At 39.8% G+C, this 18,565-nt stretch overlaps 1 protein-coding gene across 1 annotated transcript in view; it reads left to right on the top strand.

Annotated features, from left to right (window-relative positions):
- The first annotated feature begins 1,757 nt into the window (after positions 1-1,757).
- The window catches only part of LOC136248556 (adhesion G protein-coupled receptor L4-like), a 215,115-nt gene continuing 198,307 nt past the window's right edge, over positions 1,758-18,565 (top strand). The window contains exons 1-3 of the mRNA XM_066040325.1: positions 1,758-1,776; positions 1,833-2,021; positions 2,073-2,261. Of these exons, the coding sequence (XP_065896397.1) occupies positions 1,758-1,776; positions 1,833-2,021; positions 2,073-2,261 (397 nt within the window). The remainder of the gene's footprint in view (positions 1,777-1,832; positions 2,022-2,072; positions 2,262-18,565) is intronic.

The raw sequence follows: 18,565 nt of genomic DNA, 5'->3' as shown, positions 1-18,565 counted from the left end.
GATTTGTTTGTAGCTGAATTCACTCTCTGCAGTGTGATTTTTTTTGTAGCTTAACTCTCTACAAGGTGATGTCTTCTAGCTGAGGTCTCTCTTTTTTCTATCTGATCTCTCTACAGAGTAACTTGTTAGTAAAACTGAACTCTTTGTACGGTGGTTTTTGGTTGTTAAACTCTCTACACAATGACTTGTTTGTAGCAGAATTCTCTACAGAGTGAATTGTTTGTAGCCAAACTCTCTACAGAGTTGCTTACTTGTAGCTGAACATTGTATAAAGTGACTGAACTCTCTACAGGGTGCATAACTTGATAGCTGAACTCTCTTCAGTGTGATTGTAATATTCTGAATCTGTACGGCGATATATTTGTTGCTGAACTCTCTACAGGGTGACTTGCTTGTAGCTGAACTGTCAATAAGATTAACTGTTTGCAGCTGAACTCCCTACAGAATAACTTGCAATGTAATTAAATTCTATAATGGAGTAAGTCATAAACTCTGAATTCTCTATTAGGGTGACTGTTCTATTAGAGTATCTGTATCTTGCATTTGCTATGCGGAGTTGGCTTTCGAATCATAACTCAGTGGTTTGTAATCCTATTCTTCTGTACTACTACAAGAACTTTCTGCAATGAGTATTCCAGCTACATACCAATTTTCAGCGCACTGCTCTAAGCGGTTGCCTGGTAGGCGTGAAAATTATTGGTATTTTTATTCACAAATCTCGATTGTGCAATTGTGACACACCTTTAGTTTCGTGTCATATCTCCATGATCTTTATGTCGATTGCTTTCAAACCACCAAAAGGCACTCCTACAATGGTTGATCTATCCACAAAAAGATTTTCAACTCCTTCCATGAAGTGGTTTACCCTGTATGTGTGACAACAAATTGATCTTATTTTACATGAATAATTGGTCATAAATCCTGAACCGTTCATCAGACGTGCACCAAATTTGATACTAGGATTCACTTTTGGACTCCCTTTCTGTGTGCCAAAGTTAAAGGCGATTGGAATACGCATTTGCATTTTATAGCAATTTTTGCAAGTGTACGAAAAGATGAAGAAGAATAAGAAGAAAAAAATGAAGAAGAAAATCAAAACTTTGGCTGCTCATATCTCGGAAGTGGCTTGAGTAATTTCCTTCAAGTTTGGAATGTGGGCTCCCCTAGCTGGCAGACAACTCTGCAGTAAATTTGGTTCCAATCGGATACGGTATCATCGAGGTACAAAGGTGTGAAAATGATGTTTCTTTCTTCTTGTCATTATACCCACGGTGGGCACGCCGGCTTCTTGGGCCGCATGACACACTATCGTGTGTCTTTATATTTCTGCTCTGTTAGGTAAATCAATCCTGTTTTGCTACACATATTAAACTTTAACAGCTTTTTTCAAAAAGTGGGGCTGGTAGGTTTTGTTATCTCAATAACTGTGGAAAACAATCTGCAGTTCACCCAAGTAGTCTGCAACTTTTGAAATCTCTTTAATATTTGAAATCTTATCATGCTATAAAAATTAATTTGCATTTCAGGATAAGTACTATATGTCTGGGTAATATAACTATTAATAAAATCATTTTCAATTTTTTGCTCTGATATCTTTCCCACATTGTGTGAGTTTTCACAGCAAAAATGGTATGGCATGATTATGATGCATTAGCCGTATAATAAGGATGCCACAACATAGTCGTGTGCCATAGAGGTTTATGCCATGACATGTTGTATGTCACAACTATTGTGACATCCCTACTGTATAAAGACATATGTGTTTGTTAAATGGCAGTATACATCTTTTACCACACAACACACTATATCTTTTGTATCTTGGTGCTCCTTAGTTCCTTGTCCATCACTTGTTGATCCTAATAATGGAATGATCACTTGTTCATTGGGAGATGATGGAATTCCTTCCTATGAAGACACTTGTAGTTTCACATGTAACACTGGTTATGAGCTAACTGGCAGTGACACTAGAACATGTCAGAGTAATGGGAACTGGAGTGGAGCTGTTGCAATGTGTAGAAGAGGTATTAGTTTTAAACTATTTACTAAAACTGAATATATTATTTTGTTGTTAGTTCCCTGTCCATCACTTGCTGATCTTAATAATGGAATGATCACTTGTTTAATGGGAGATGATGGAGTTCCTTCCTATGAAGACACTTGTAATTTCACATGTAACACTGGTTATGAGCTAACTGGTAGTGACACTAGGACCTGTCAGAGTGATGGGAACTGGAGTAGTAATGAAACTATGTGTAGAAGAGGTACGTAAGTGTGAAGTACTAGGATAGTTGAATTTAAAAGAAAGACTAGTTTTAGGTGTCATTAAACCATTAATATATAGTACAATAGTACTGTATCAGCGTTGAAACCGGGTCGGGTCATCCGGGTCCGACCCGCTTTACAAATTATATGGGTCTGACCCGGATTGGATCACGTGAGAAACGAAATTGTTCATTTGACGACGTGGAACTTATAAACGATAGTTGCGTAGCTCTTTCATGAGCTACGCCCACTTATCACGTTACAAAAATATGCTCAGCCACACCCATTTATTAGTAGGTGCAGTCTGTAGCACGAAACTATGTTCTTTGCTGTCTGCAAGCTTACGTGGAGCCATGCCCACAAATCGATTATTGTACGAGTTGTATATAGTCTAGTATTACAGCAGGATAAGTACTTTTGTGAGCCACACCCACTTTAATATCGGAAAATTGTATTACTAGGTATGCACGAAGCCACACCCAATTGCTGTCTGTAAACTCACAGTAGCTACGTGGAACCAAACCCACCGACTGATTTTAAATCACAAACTTATCGGCTTAGTTATCGATCGAATACTCAAAATGTAGTCTCGCTCGCTTGAGACTCCCCGAAGCATAGTTCTTATCGCCCTCCTCAGTTTAAATTATTCCGGGTCAAATCCTGGTCTGGCAAGCAACAAAGAAGCATACTCAATAAACTTCAATGGTTTGTTACTCATAAAAGAAGAATAAAAGTAAGACAATAGTGCTATGGTTATCAATATAACAAAGGTTTCTTTTTAAATGACTCTAGTTGGGATAACCGGTAGCTGAGTCCTGGTGAGGTTGACTGGTGGCATAGGTGATGGCAGGGTAGGCAGAGCAGGTGTGATTGTCGGTAGTGAGGTTCTAGCAAATGTGGCACTAGGTGCTAAAGTAGCTGATGCTACTGCAGTAGTGGATGTAGCCATTTGAATTGGAGCTACCATGGTGGTGTGAGTTGGCCCCGATGCAACAGACAAGTTATCATCATCAACAGTGTTACCCTGGTTTCTTGCAGTTGTGGTTTGATGTTGCTGAAGATAGGTGGCCAGCTGTTCGACAAGTTGTTGTGGCAGGGCCAGAGCGCCAGAATGTGTGGACTGTGTGGTGGAATTTGCTGGTTGAGCATTGGAATTCGTTGTGTGGGTAACAGAAGTTGTTGATTGAGAGCCCACAGAACCATTAGTATTTGCTACAGAGGTGGTTGTTTGTGAGCCAGCAGCACTCGCAGGATTGGTATTTCCTGGTTGAAGTGAAGACAAATGATTGTGGAGGCGGTCTACTAATGCAGCCTTGTTTCCTGTTGTAGCCAAATGGTAATGCTTAAGGTGTGACCTCAGTGCGTTTACCATCAACGCTGCCAGTTGAGGCTTGGGAGCGCCTACTAGGGTGTAAGGCTCGGTTACAGGGAGGTCCTGAGATTCGCGCCGGGTCACTGGCATTACAATAATGAAGTTACTACAGGTGTGAACAACAAATTCAAATGACACAACACAAACAAAACGGACTTACGTGCTTGGAGCGTAGACAACGTTGGGTATGTATCCTAGTTGTGATTGCGGCTGAGTTCAGCTGTTATTGGCGGCGGAACTTTCGCGGTCCAACGAAATCCACAATATTATTAGCGACAGGCTTTCTCACAATTTCAGCGACGGGTAGTAGCTATCCCACAGGGTAATACGCCAGCAGCAATTCCGTTCCTGAGAATTTCTAAGCTTGCGATTTTTTCACACTTCAGGCAACGTGGCGGTTCACGAGATACAGCGCATCATGTGAGCTTGGGTTTAGATTTGAATCTCTCTTAGCGCCTGATAATTTCCAGCTACTCTTAGCGCCTGATGCACCGGGTATGTTAACTTCAATTTATTGTTAATAATAAATTACATTTTAATTTATTGCAATGCAATAAATTGAAGGTAACATGCCTTGGTGTGGATACACTGCAAATCTACATACCATACCACAGTAAATGAAGCCAGCATCCTTTAGCGATAAATTAGCTTTTCGAGTAAAGTAATTTAATTCAGCAACACAGAATCCTTGAGTTGACTGTAAGGTCCATTAGAGAGGCATTGTATGTTAGCAGTCACAGCTAGTATCACAAACGCTTTTGTTTCAGGTAGAAGTTGAACCAATCTTGTATATAGGATACGTGAGACATAATGACATCATAATGATTCATTGTCATAAACTGGCTTGACAGGTTTGAGATCACGAGATCATGCCATAGTGCATGGTGTGTTCGTGGACAGAAAAGGTTTTGTCTTTGGTAGGGTCCGCAATGCGAAAAATCGATATCCTCCAATCAACTACCTAACTGTTGTCATGTGTTAGGCTAAGTGTAACTTGAATAACACCAGCGTGGCAGCCAAGTTTGTCACTTTCTTCTGGTAGAAAACAATACAAATGTCTTAAAATCACGTGATTTTTTGCTGCAGCGGTTCTTAGGTTCTTCGTATGCCACAATATTCACTCTCAACATTGTTCAAGTAGTCTATCATCAACTCAAAGTATTGGTGGTTTGATTTTATTGGTCAGATTCTGGTGGCAGCACGATCTGTGCAGCTTTTTGACGACAGACAAAATGTTTCTTCCTCTGGAGCATAGGACAAGCAGAGCAGCAGCTGCACCATGGATCAGCAATGACCAATACTAGGTAAAGTACCTGCTTGCAGAGTATGGTTATAATTGAAGCTTGTTAACCATCTGGCTGAGCCATCTATATGCTGAAATTCGGCCAAAATGATGCAATTTTTGCGAACAAATACCAGAATGGTTGATACATCAGTGAGACAGTCTCCAACAGCAAGGATACGAAGCTTATAAACACCTAACAATACGGCTATCTTGCCCAGTAAACGCATAGAGCAATCCAGTGCATGAAATAGGCACTCACGAGATTGAAATTCAAATTGCGGAAATACCCATGAAATCGCTTTCATTTCTGAATAGGAACCATGCAATGTGCTCCTTTTGTAAATATTTGTGTTAATTGTTCACTCAGGCGTGGTCTGGGCCAGTGCAGGTGTGTTTTATACTATGATGGTATTGTAGGAAGGGTCTTAGAGTCGAGATGCTGAACCTAACGCACACAAACTGATTGTCACTTGATTCCAAGTGATTTTAAGGTCATTGGAATAGATTATAGTTGTATTTTCGGAGATTTGAATATCAATCACCTGAGTGCCTGTTTCATGCATTGGACTGCTCTATGCGTTTACTGGGCGAGATAGCCGTATTGTTAGGTGTTTATAAACTTCATATCCTTGCTGTTGGAGACTATCTCACTGATGTATCAACCATTCTGGTATTTGTTCGCAAAAATCGCATCATTTTGGCCGAATTTCAGCATATAGATGGCTCAGCCAGATGGCTAACAAGCTTCAATTATAACCATACTCCGCATGCAGGTACTTTACCTAGTACTGGTCATTGCTGATCCACGGCGCAGTTGCTGCTCTGCTTGTCCTGTGCTCCAGAGGAAGAAACATTTTGTCTGTCGTCAAAAAGCTGCACAGATCGTGCTGCCACCAGAATCTGACCAATAAAATCAAACCACCAATACTTTGAGTTGATGATAGACTACTTGAACAATGTTGAGAGTGAATATCATGGCATACAAAGAACCCTACGAACCGCTGCAGCGAAAATCATGTGATTTTAAGACATTTGTATCGTTTTCTACCAGAAGAAAGTAACAAACTTGGCTGCCACGCTGGTGTTATTCAAGTTACACTTAGCCTAGCACATGACAATAGTTAGGTAGTTGATTGGAGGATATCGATTTTTCTCATTGCGGACCCTATCCTTGGTGTCACTGGAGAGTCGCACTCAAGATCGATTTGCGGCAGAGATAATGAAGTCTAGCGGAAGCGGCATGGCGATAAACCGGACATTGTGGACACTCGGCTGCGTGAAAGATGAGCTGGTAGAGCCTTGTACCGATTCTGTGAATATTGGATAGGATTTTCTCAGTTATGCGATGGCTACCGTTGATGATTCCCGGTGAGTCTGTTCCATTATAAAACTTTTATATAATTGCCACGTGCTGTTGCGGTTATGAAGTGTTAAACTATCATCAGTATTGCATAATCGAAAACGAGCTGGCGTCTAGTTTGACACAACATATTGTTGTGGCTGAGCGTTTTCGGTGTTTTCAGCAAATTTAGCGTTATTGTAGCGTAGTGCAGAGTTGTCTTACCTCTGCTCGAAAAAATAAAGCCGTTCGTTGGCCGCCCACGCATATAATTAGTGTTTATCGAGCAAAAGTCTCTCATATGCATGCAATTTTACCTATTGGTAGGCATTCCAGACCGATTTTTAAATTTTGGAAAAATGGGCTTTTTATATGCTCAATAGATAGAGTATTGATTGTCGATCTCAGAAATATATAGTTTGTTGGGTTGGAATTAGCTACTTTGGCATGCACAGTGCTTAAAAACTGAAAAAAGGTACATTTTTTCTCCAGGGCTCCCCATACATTTTACAAGGAAAAATGGCACAATTGAATCAGGAAGCCATCTAGCAATCTGGACTATCATGAAACTGCAGTTGCTCCTAGCTGCAAATTTGTACATGTAATGAGAGTAACTTCAGGTCTTATTGGATCTCAGCAATCTTTGTATGCTTTGTGGTGAGCAAATATGTTTCACCTACTGCACACTTCTCAATACAGTGGTGTATACCCATAGGCAAGTGGCTATCTCAAGTTGGTAAAAACATCAAGTTAGCAACTTATAAAGGTAAAAAACTAAAGTGGAGGTGCCACAATGATGCAACAATACCTAAGGTGGAGTTGTGGTTTCAATTATGGCATTGTTATGCCGACTTTGAAGTGGTTTATACTTTTGAGCTGATGACACAGCCATCAGAAAATTGCTCTGGAGCTGAAAATCGCTAACCCGAGTGAAGTAACTACGCACTTTAAAGTAAGCACCAGTGACTACCTTCCACCCGACAGTACGTTTTTTAAAGTATTCTACATACATTACAAGGTTTGAAAAGATTACAAAACAACACAGAACTTACTTATATGTAACGCGCATGATAAAACTAAGATTTTCATGATGATCAGCGTGTGGACAAACTCCACAGCGATTTTCATCCTCATTGGAGCTCGGATGACGGAACAATCCCAAGTTAAACACGAGTTGTCATTTTGTGCCAGGGTTCTATTGGGGAATATACGGAGAACTTTTTTATTAAAAAATCTCGGATACTGGAATGCCTACTATTGGTATTTATTTACACTGGTGAGCAAATTTAGTTTTATTGTAGCGTAGTGCAGTTGTCTTACCTCTGCTCGAAAAACAAGGCCATTCGTCGGCCGCCCATGCATATAATTACTGTTTAACGAGCAAAAGCCTCCCGTATGCATACAATTGTACATATTGGTATTTATCTACACTGGCTGTAGATGTGCAGTTCAGCATACCATACATAGTAAATTTGAAGATATAGACTAGCGTTATCTTCCACAAACCTACAGCCAGCGTTATAGTCAGGGAATGTTAGCAGATATTTGGCATATCTAGGAATAGATTCCTTACCAAGAAATTTTTTTACCAATGTGTTTGTAAAGGTGTCTACTAACCCTCCTCAAAAGATTTAAACACAACTCCCCTAGGAGAACCCGTGACAACTTCCAGAAGTTGGACTATCCATGACCTTATTTGAAAATGGATGATTTGCTGTTAGTACAGCAAATCATGTGGTTTAATATGTATCTAATCAAAAACAGCTAAGCTGTAAAAAAAGGTACGGCCCCAAAAAGGCCATGGTGAAAAAAGATGTGAAATCCAAGGTGGCGGCCAAGAAATAGCTGTGATGGTAGGTTAATGGTAATAATTTTAATAACAACAATTCAGGTGAAGTTGGTCTTGGCACAAAATTCACCTGAATTGTCATTATTAAAAATTTTACCATTAACCTACCATCACAGCAATTTCTTGGCCGCCACCTTGGATTTCACATCTTTTTTCACCATGGCCTTTTTGGGGCCGCACCTTTTTTACAGCTTAGCTGTTTTTGATTAGATTTCACTTCTTTTTGTGTTTGTATACCCCAAAGCTTTTTTTCTTTACCACAGGAAGAAGAAAAGATGAAGCAGATGTTAAATACTTTAAATATTTCTGATTTTATCAGTAAATGTACAAATTATATATATAATACATATATTTATTACAGAACACTCTACACAGTGGTTTCTTTATAACTGAACACTCTACAAAGTGACTTCTTGTAGCTGATATTTCTACAGGGTGATTTGTTTGTAGCTGAACTCTCTACATGATGGTTTCTTCGCAGCTGAACTCTCTACATGGTGGTTTCTTTGCAACTGAACTCTCTACAAGGTGGCTTCTTCTAGCTGATATTTCTATAGGATTTGTTTGTACTGTAGCTGAACTCTCTACATAATAGTTTCTTTGCAGCTGAACTCTCTACAAGGTAACTTCTTCTAGCTGATGTCTCTACAGGATCACTTGTTTGTAGTTGAACTCTCTACATGATGGTTTCTTTGTAGCTGAACTCTCTACAAAGTAACTTCTTCTAGCTGATGTCTCTACAGGGTCACTAGTTTGTAGCTGAACTATCTACACGGTGGTTTCTTTGTAACTGAACTCTCTACAAGGTGACTTCTTCTAGCTGATCTTTCTACAAGGTGATTTGTTTATAGGTGAACTCTCTATATGATGGTTTCTTTGCAGCTGAACTCTCTGCAAGGTAACTTCTTTAGCTGATCTCTGCACAGGGTGAATTGTTTGTAGCTGAGCTCTCTACAAGTGACCTCTTCTAGCTGATCTCTCTACATAGTGATTTGTTTGTAGCTGAGCTCTCTACAAGTGACCTCTTCTAGCTGATCTCTCTACAGAGCGATTTGTTTGTAGCTGAACTCTCTACAAAGAACTTCTTCAAACTGATCTCTGTACAGGGTGAATTGTTTGTAGCTGAACTCTCTACAAGGTAATTTCTTCTAGCTGATCTCTATACAGAGTGATTTGTTTGTAGCTGAACTCTCTACATGATGGTTTCTTTGTAGCTGAATTCTCTAAAAAGTAACTTCTTCTAGCTGATCTTTCTACAGGGCAATTTGTTTGCAGCTGAATTCTCCACAAGGTAATTTGGTTGCAACTGAACTCTCTACATGGTGATTTCTTGTAGTTGAGCTCTCTACAAGGTGACTTCTTCTAGCTGAACTCTCTACAGAGTGATCTTTTCGTAGCTGAAACTCTCTACAGGGTGATTTGTTTGCAGCTGAACTCTCTCAATGATGGATTCTTTGTAGCTGAACTCTCTACAAAGTGACTTCTTCTTGCTGAACTCTCTACAGGGTGAATTGTTTGTAGCTGATCTCTCTACATGATAGTTTCTTTGTAGTTGAACTCTCTACAAGGTAACTTCTTCTAGCTGATCTTTCTACAGAGCAATTTGTTTGTAGCTGATTTCTCTACAGGATGATTTGTTTGCAGCTGAACTCTCTACATGGTGGTTTCTTTGTAGCTGAACTCTCTACAAGGTGACTTATTCTAGCTGAACTCTCTACAGGGTGATCTTTTTGTAGATGATCTCTCTACAGAGTGATTTGTTTGCAGCTGACCTCTCTACATGATGGTTTCTTTGTAGCTGAACACTCTACAAGGTAACCTCTTCTAGCTGATCTCTCTACAGGGTGAACTGTTTGCAGCCGAACTCTCTGCAGGGTGATTTAAACACTCTACTGGATGATTTCTTTGCAGCTGAACTCTCTACATGATGGTTTATTTGTAACTGAACTCTCTACAAGGTAACTTCTTCTAGCTGATCTTTCTACAGGGCGGTTTGTTTGTAGCTGAATTCTCTACAAGGTGATTTATTTGTAGCTGAACTCTCTATAGGGTGAATTCTTCTAGCTGAACTCTCTACAGGGTGATCTTTTCGTAGCTGAACTCTCTCCAGGGTGATTTTTTTCAGCTGAACTCTCTACATGATGGTTTCTTTGTAGCTGAACTCTGTACAAGGTGACTTCTTCTAGCTGATCTCTTTACAGGGTGATTTGTTTGCAGCTGAACTCTCTACATAGTGCATAGTTTCTTTGTAACTGAACTCTACAAGGTGACTTCTTCTAGCTGATCTCTCTACAGGGTGATTTGTTTCTAGGTGGACTCTCTACAGGGCGACTTGCCTGTAGCTGAATTGTCTATCAGATTAACTGGTTGTAGCTGAATTCCCTACAGAATAACTTGCAATGTAATATAATTCTTTGATGTAGTAAGTTATAAACGTAGCCGAATGCTCTATTAGGGTGACTGTTCTATTAGAGTATCTCGATCTCGCAATTGCAACACGTAGTTGGCTTTCGAATCATGACTCAGTGGTTTGTAATCCGATTCTTCTGTACTACTGCAAGGACTTTCTATGATGATTATTCCAGCTACACACCGATTTTCAGCTCACTGCTCTAAGCGGTTTGCCTGGTAGGCGTGAAAACTAATAGTTTTTTATTCATAAAAATCGATTGCGTAATTGTGACACAGGGTTGGGTTTTATGTCATATGTCCATGGTCTTTATCTCGATTCTTTTCAAACCACAAAAAGGCACTCCTACGATGGTTACTCCATCTACATAGCAATTTTCAACTCATTCCTTAAAGGGGTTTACCCTGTGGGCGTGACAGACCTTCGACCATATTTTACCCGAATAATTGATCATAACTCCGTGAATGTCCTTCGGATTCCTACCAAAGTTGGTACTGAGATCCGCCTTAATGAGTCCTTCAAGTGTGCCAAATTTCAGCCCGATTGGAGCACGCATTCGTGTTTTATGGCGGATTTTGCGAAGTGTGCAAAATGAAGAAGTAGAAGAAAAAAACGAAGAAATTAAAATGAAATTTTGTTCGCTCGTATCTCAGAAATAGCTCGACCTATTTTCTTCAAATTTGGTATGTAGACTCCCATAACTGGCTGGCACGTCTGTAGCAAATTTGGTTCCAATCGGATAAGGGATCACAGAGCTACATAGGTGTGACAATTGCGTTTTCTTTCTTCCTTTTAATATACTCACGGTGTGGCGCGCCGGCTTCTTTGGCCGCACGACACACTATCGTGTGTCTTGATACATTGCAAGCTTTAAACCACTCCTGAAATTGATGAAAAGACCATATTCACTCTTTATTATTATTATTAGTTGGTATAAATTATTTTTATAACTCGTGTATTTCTTAAGGACTAGTTTAGTAATGTCAATTGCCTCATTAATCAATGTCTGGGTCTTCTCCAGACTCTCCATCATCAATGCAATTCTTGCATGTAATTCCTTTGCAATTTCCACATGCTGAGATGCACTTGACATCGTTCTTCTTACAGTTGCACTGTCAGTTGCTACAATCTCCTTTACAATTACAGCTATGAACTTTAAAAGTTCCTCAGGTGCCATAGGGTCTAATGTTGGAACTGGCTCATAGCCATTACTGCCTAATGTTCATCCATAGCCACTGGGGTCCAAAGACATGCTCTGCAATAGCATCCAGTCCTGGGTTTGTAGATAGGCACGGAAAGAATGCTATGCAGCTGCACCCTCTGTTGGAGGTAGAGTTTCTGATTTGATTAGCCCAGCTGCTGCCTTTCATGAGAACGTGCTGTATCGAATTGCAGCTAAGGCAGTACCTGGTGCATGGTAAATGTTCTGGAAAATTGAAATTCCACTCCTGATCACCACATCCTTACTAGCCTGTACATCAAGGAAGGTGTCCATGTGATCATCAATGTCCCCAGCACAAAACCTGTCAAATAGAGTGGTTTTCCCATGGCTGGCAATGGCAGAAACAGTATCACAACCAATAAAGGCATGACAAAATAGCAGGTAGCGCTTCTGTCTTTCAGACAGAGATTCTTGGATTCTCCTGACATCATAAGAACCCTTTGACGTGGTAAAGAAGAGTGGATGATTGGTGTATGAACTGTCATGTATTAGCATTATTAGCACATCAGCATCTTCTGCCCGCACCTGAAAATAATAAGAAATAGAATAACAACATAGCAACCATCCATGGGGTTCACTGACCTCAACGGAGTCATCCTTAGCAGCAGCCAATGCAGCCTTCACAATTGAAGTGTCAGCATCATTATCACACAGCTCTACAGTGATCTGATGTTTCTAGAATGCTGACGAGAGGAGATGGATGATTTCACTCTTGTTATGAGTGTTGTCTTGGAACTTTGCCCTTGGTGTCAAATGCATCATATTTGGTCGAATCTGTACATCACAGCAGGAGTTCTTTGTACGCCTAATGTGATCATGATCTTTAGGTGAGCTGCTGTAGCCATCAAACACCACGGTGATCTTCTGAGTGTACCTGCCAAGATACTGTACGTAGCTCGGGTAACTGTCAGCAATCTCCTGACAAGTATGGCCTTGTTCCCACTTCACCATGTAAAAAAGCCATCCACCATCCACTACCAGACTGGAGCAAGGTTAGTCAGTGAGGTCGAGTGGGTCTTTACCCCACTCTTCTTTACCATGTCAAAGGGTTCTTATGATGTCAGGAGAATCCAAGAATCTCTGTCTGAAAGACAGAGGCGCTACCTGCTATTTTGGCGTGCCTTTATTGGTTGTGATACTGTTTCTGCCATTGCCAGCCATGGGAAAACCACTCTATTTGACAGGTTTTGTGCTGGGGACATTGATGAACACATGGACACCTTCCTTGATGTACAGGCTAGTAGGGATGTGGTGATCAGGAGTGGCATTTAAATTTTCCAACACATTTACCATGCACCAAGTACTGCCTTAGCTGCAATTCGATACAGCATGTTCTCATGAAAGGCAGCAGCTGGGCTAATCAAACCAGAAACTCTACCTTTAACAGAGGGTGCAGCTGCACAGCATTCTCTCTGTGCCTATCTACAAACCCAGGACTGGATGCTATTGCAGAGCATGTCTTTGGACCCCAGTGGCTATGGAGGGACATTAGGGAGTAATGGCTATGAGCCAGACTGGAGCAAGGTTGGTCAGCTAGTCTTCTGCCTCTACTCATTATTGGGAGCAGTATACTGAGGTACAGTAATATAAATATTGTCAGGAATGCATTATGTCCTTCATATTATAAAGATGCTTTAAATATTTAATTATAATGGCTATTGCTTTAGGAATAGTACTTACTGACACTGTTCTGCAAAGGGAAAGGGGGGTGCCCTTAGCCTCCCCCATAAATATACCCCTGGAAGGGTGCAATATAGTTTGAGTTATGTAGTTTGACATTTCACACTATGCTTACAGCAATCAGACAATTTCAAATATTTCCAAATAAGGCTCATGGGTAGTCCAACTTCCAGCAGCTGTCACAGGTTCCCCTAGGGGAGTTGTGTTTAAATCTTTTGAGGAGGGTTAGTAGACACCTTTACAAACACATTGGTAAAAAAATTTCTTGGTAAGGAATTTATTCCCAGATTATATTAAAATTCCCTGACTATTATCTACAGCCAGGCATACGGCTATGTTCATCATGGTCTGCACCTTTCTTAACTTTCCACATGGTAGGCAAGCACCTATGTCAGTCCATAAGCACATTTTTGTTGATATCTCATTTCTGTCATCTCACAGTTTTGTGACCAATGTTGTGACTGACCGACACTAATGCATGGACTGTTGCTACCTTATTGTAGGATTGGTTACTGAGGGTTAGGGATGGTGTTATTGGGCACTTTAATACTAAACAGTGGCTTCGATAAATACCACAAGCTAGGCAGCTTGTATTTTCTTTATGGCTCATTCAGCATGAAATTTGCATGCATGTTATTTTCATGCGTGATATTTGCATGCGTGTTATTTTCATGCATGATATTTGCATGCCTGTTATTGCATACGTGATATTTGCATGCATGATATTTGCATGCGTGATATTGCATGAATGTTATAATCACAAGCTATTATGGCTGCTGCTTGTCCCTTCGCTTATACATATGCTATTTCCGTTGTTATTACATGCTTAGCTTTGTCTGTGATAGTAAGTATTTGGTGTTTTACAGGATACAAAAACTTGGTAGCTTGTGCATTCAATTTCCTTTATGTGCAACTGCTATGCCATCCAATGCCCTCAGTTCCCAACTTTTGTACATCATAGCACACGTTCTTCACACATTCTTCATACATTTCAGCATACAGCCTGTGTGATCACAGGACATCATGTACTAGTCTTAAATATTATTAAATATTTCAATCTGCAATTACAACCAGAAAACCTGTTGTCTCTCTGCCATGAGTGGTGAAAGGTACATCAGCCTGTTGTCGATCCTGTCTGCCCCTGTGACTGATGAAGGCTGATTATATCCTACACCAGCTGTCCAAAGGGATACTTATGGACCCTTAGGATATGCTTTTAGGCTCCCTGCCATTCCTGCTAGTATTGGTATCTCACTACACTCATTCCCTGATATTTATCAAGCTTAAGTGATTGGGATACTTTTGATGGAACAGTTGAATTACATTACGGTAAACGAATGAATATCTCTCAGTCATTTATCCTCAATAATGCATGATAGGTGTTTGCAAGAGCATTGTTATTCCTCCTTCTAATGCAGATAAACCATGCATTCATGAGGCATGGTTTACTTGATTTATGTTTCAGAAGTAAGTACTATTGCATTGGGAAAACAGTTATTAATTGCGCATACACAGTAAATATTTGTTAATTGTGCATGCACGCACTTACATCGCTGTGTGGACTCCACGACGCTGTTACGCAGTCGGTTGCGTGGTGCTTTGGATTGTCCATGTTGGGTTTTTCCATTTTTGCTGAGCACACGGCTGATTGACGCTGTCTTTGCATGTGTGATTCGCTCGTGCCTCTTCTCCGAATGTCTGCGAGCGTGGTATGCCAAATCAATGCTCGTGGGTTTTGCTCATTGGGTTGTGTGTGGTTTTTTTATGGGCTATGCTGTGTGTTCGTTCCTGTGACTTTTTCCGGTGCTGTTGTTGTGGGTGTGTCGTTGCATTCATGGCATTGCAGGTGTGTTGTTGCATGCATGTTGCTGCGGGTGTGTCATTGGATGCGTGTTGTTGCATGTGTGCTGTCGTGTTGCGTTGGTATGCATGTTGCTGCATTTGCGTTGGCATGTATGATGTTCTGCTTTTGGCAGTATGAGTGTGATCTGTTCGCTTCCATACATGCAAGGCTACGATTTGCATCATTGGGGCATCGGTGTTTGATCCTGCTTACAGGAATCTCCAGCTGTTTACTTGTGTTTTGCTGCATCCTGCCGGGTGGCATAGTCCCATTGTATTTTGTCAATTGTTTCAATAGCGATGCGTTTACTGCAGTTTATTTCCACATATAAATATATTATTCCATCTACCTACATACTGCATGCGTGTGGTCAGCAACTGTGTTTCTGGGCTAGATGGATGATTTGACTTTCTGCTCTTTGTGTTGCCGATTCACTTTTGTTATTTGTGGCCTTCGCAATACACTTTGCCACAATGTGTGTTTGAACTAAGAGCTACTTATCATTTCACATAAATCATATGCTGCTACAACAAGCATCATTAATTATGACTGTTACATATTCCTAATGCGCATAATTTCACCATGCATGTACTGTCCTTTCTGTTAAAGCATAAAAAATTTATACATGTCTATTTTGTATGCACGCATACTAAATACATAGTAAGTGGTGATTGCACCCCAGGGGTGTGCACTGTTCGAATATGCTGAGTGCACACTGCCCTGGGGTGTTTCCACACCAATCAGCATGTTAAGTCATTACTATCTGACATAGCAACGGAATTTCAAGGTAAAAGTGTTTCCATAAATTCACATTATATTATCCTTCAATTTTCCTGCTTGTTTGTTTTGTTGCTGAATTGTAAGGTTAATTCATTAGTTGTATGTATGAATTTCACCACAGGATATACAACTTTGGGTAGAGAGTAGGCTTATAGAGGTTGAAGTTAATTATTGACAAAATGTGCTTGGCATGTGTCAGAAAACGTTGAAGATTTCTTTTCCATAGTGAAATCGTAGTGGTAGAAATTGCCATGTAACTACCACCAAAGGGTGTACATTATAACATAGATCAATGGCATAGAGCTGTAATCGTCATTACGTGTAGTGAGAAGTAGCTGTGCTCGAGGAGGCAGCTAAATCATCCATATTTGACTTCACCTCTCATGCTCCGTAGTAGCTTCAAATCTTTACTAGTAGTGTTATTCCAGTTCTCATTACTGGAACTAAAAGTAATTCCAGTACCAACGATTTTATTTTAGTTCCAGTTCTAGAACTAGAACTGGAACTGGAACAATACTTTTACTTTTCTCAATACTGGAACTGGAACTAGAACAATAATTAATTTTCCTAAATACTGGAACTAGAACTGGAACTAAAAAGAAAATTTATCAAGTACTGGAACTAATATTGGAACTGAAATTGGTCATAATCATTTAGTTATTATCAATAAAAATAGCAAATACGATGCTCATTAAAAGACTACAGTTAGTGTACTGATAAAAGCAAGAACTGATAAGTATTCAATAGAATGATGCAAAAGGTTGTATAGCTAGAAACACTTGGCTGAACTGGACAACTGGACAACTGGACTCATGCCTTATATAAATATTCAGGCTTGGAGAAACCATTACATTGTTAGAGTTAATTCTTTCTTGTATCTGAGGACAATTTTGGCTTTTAACTTCCATGCTTTTGAGATATTGAACTTAGCAATACTGCTATAAAATAAATGATATTGCTACACATGTGTAGAATATGCAAATGAACCTATCAACTTTGCCCACTTGCATTGCTTGTTCATTTTTCTAGGGTTGTTTATAAATAACAATTTGTGTTAATGTTTTGAGCAGGAATTGTTTGCTAGTCAATCTTGAAATACGTGCAAAATAGCTGTTAAAAATTAAAGTATTAAATACTTCCATTTACAGTTAAACTCTTAGCTCTGTGTGTACGTGTGCATCCACCATCCTTCTTGTTCTTAACATTCAATATTATAGTAGTGACATACATCCTCTAACACAAGGTATGGGCATCCATGTAAGCAAAATCAAGTAGCTGTAGTTTATCTGTTGATCTTGCTTTTCCATATACAAGCTGTAAGTTGACAGGTCCACCTACATGTATAGTCTAAATTTAGTGCTGCTGTGGAAAAAATACTGTAGTTACAACCAGTTTCCTAAATACTTGCAATAAAAAGAAAGAAACTTGTCCAGTCCATGGCTTGTCCACTGGACCAGTCCATGTGGTCTGTCCACTGGTCTAGTCCACAAATCCAGTCCAGTGATTGTATACGCCCAATGCAACACTGAAGTGAAACCAATAATTCCCTCTACCTAGGTGTTTCTGTCATTCTGAAATGTGTTTACATCTGGTTTAATGTTTGACAATTAACTTAAAATCATCCCTCATAATCAAAGCCTTGGAGCATCAATGCCTTGCATGTATAGTTAGTTTTATAGTAGTTGCTTTGCCTAAATACATAACACAACCAAATTCAGGGCACAGCTGAAAAACAGCTTTTACTGATGCTGTCTCCCTGTTTAAATAACATTAAGATAAATCAAAACCCATAGTTTAGTGCACACTGTGCATTGTTTTAGAAATGAAGCACTAAACTAATTATGCAGAACTAAAAACAGAACTGTAATCTTAAAGGTTGTAGTTCTAGAATTAGAACTGGAACTGTAATTCTACCAAACATTTTGGACCATCATTTATCATCATTATAAACAAAATTAGGTGACTAGTGTGGCATCAGACGTAGTGGAAAGGACTTTGGCACCATTGAGAGAATCCTGTGGAATGACACACGAAAATTGTGACGCTCTTCACTTAGATGGTGAGAACTCTCAGATCCTTTCCAGACTAATAGATAGACTATGCATCCAACCTTATCACATCACTATGAGGAAGAATTGGCTTTTCTTGTCTTGGGCGATGAAGACAGTTTGAATTCGAAAATTCGTGTTTCATTTTCTGATTTTTTAAAGAAAGCAACCCTGTACCAGCCTGCTTATTATCATGCATACTTTTACACTACAATAACTCTAGATAATATCTAGCTATGCCAAGACTCACAGTAGTGAGTCGTGTGGCCAAGAAACTACAAAGCGTATGCCACGATTAAAACGCACGGCCACTACTGTGAGTTATTTACGTGTAGGGATGGTTTTGTAATATTAGCCTTGAATTGTGCAATCTCTCTCAATCTCTCTCATGCGGTTCGTGATTTTAAAAAAGCTTGGTTTCATCATTTTCTTGTTGAAACCTCTAAAACAAGCATATTTAGATATAATTCACTCA

Source organism: Dysidea avara, chromosome 3, assembly GCF_963678975.1.
Source record: "Dysidea avara chromosome 3, odDysAvar1.4, whole genome shotgun sequence".
Taxonomy (NCBI): domain Eukaryota; kingdom Metazoa; phylum Porifera; class Demospongiae; order Dictyoceratida; family Dysideidae; genus Dysidea; species Dysidea avara.
The sequence above is the reverse complement of the archived record's forward strand: the minus strand, read 5'-3'. Positions and strand labels throughout refer to the sequence as shown.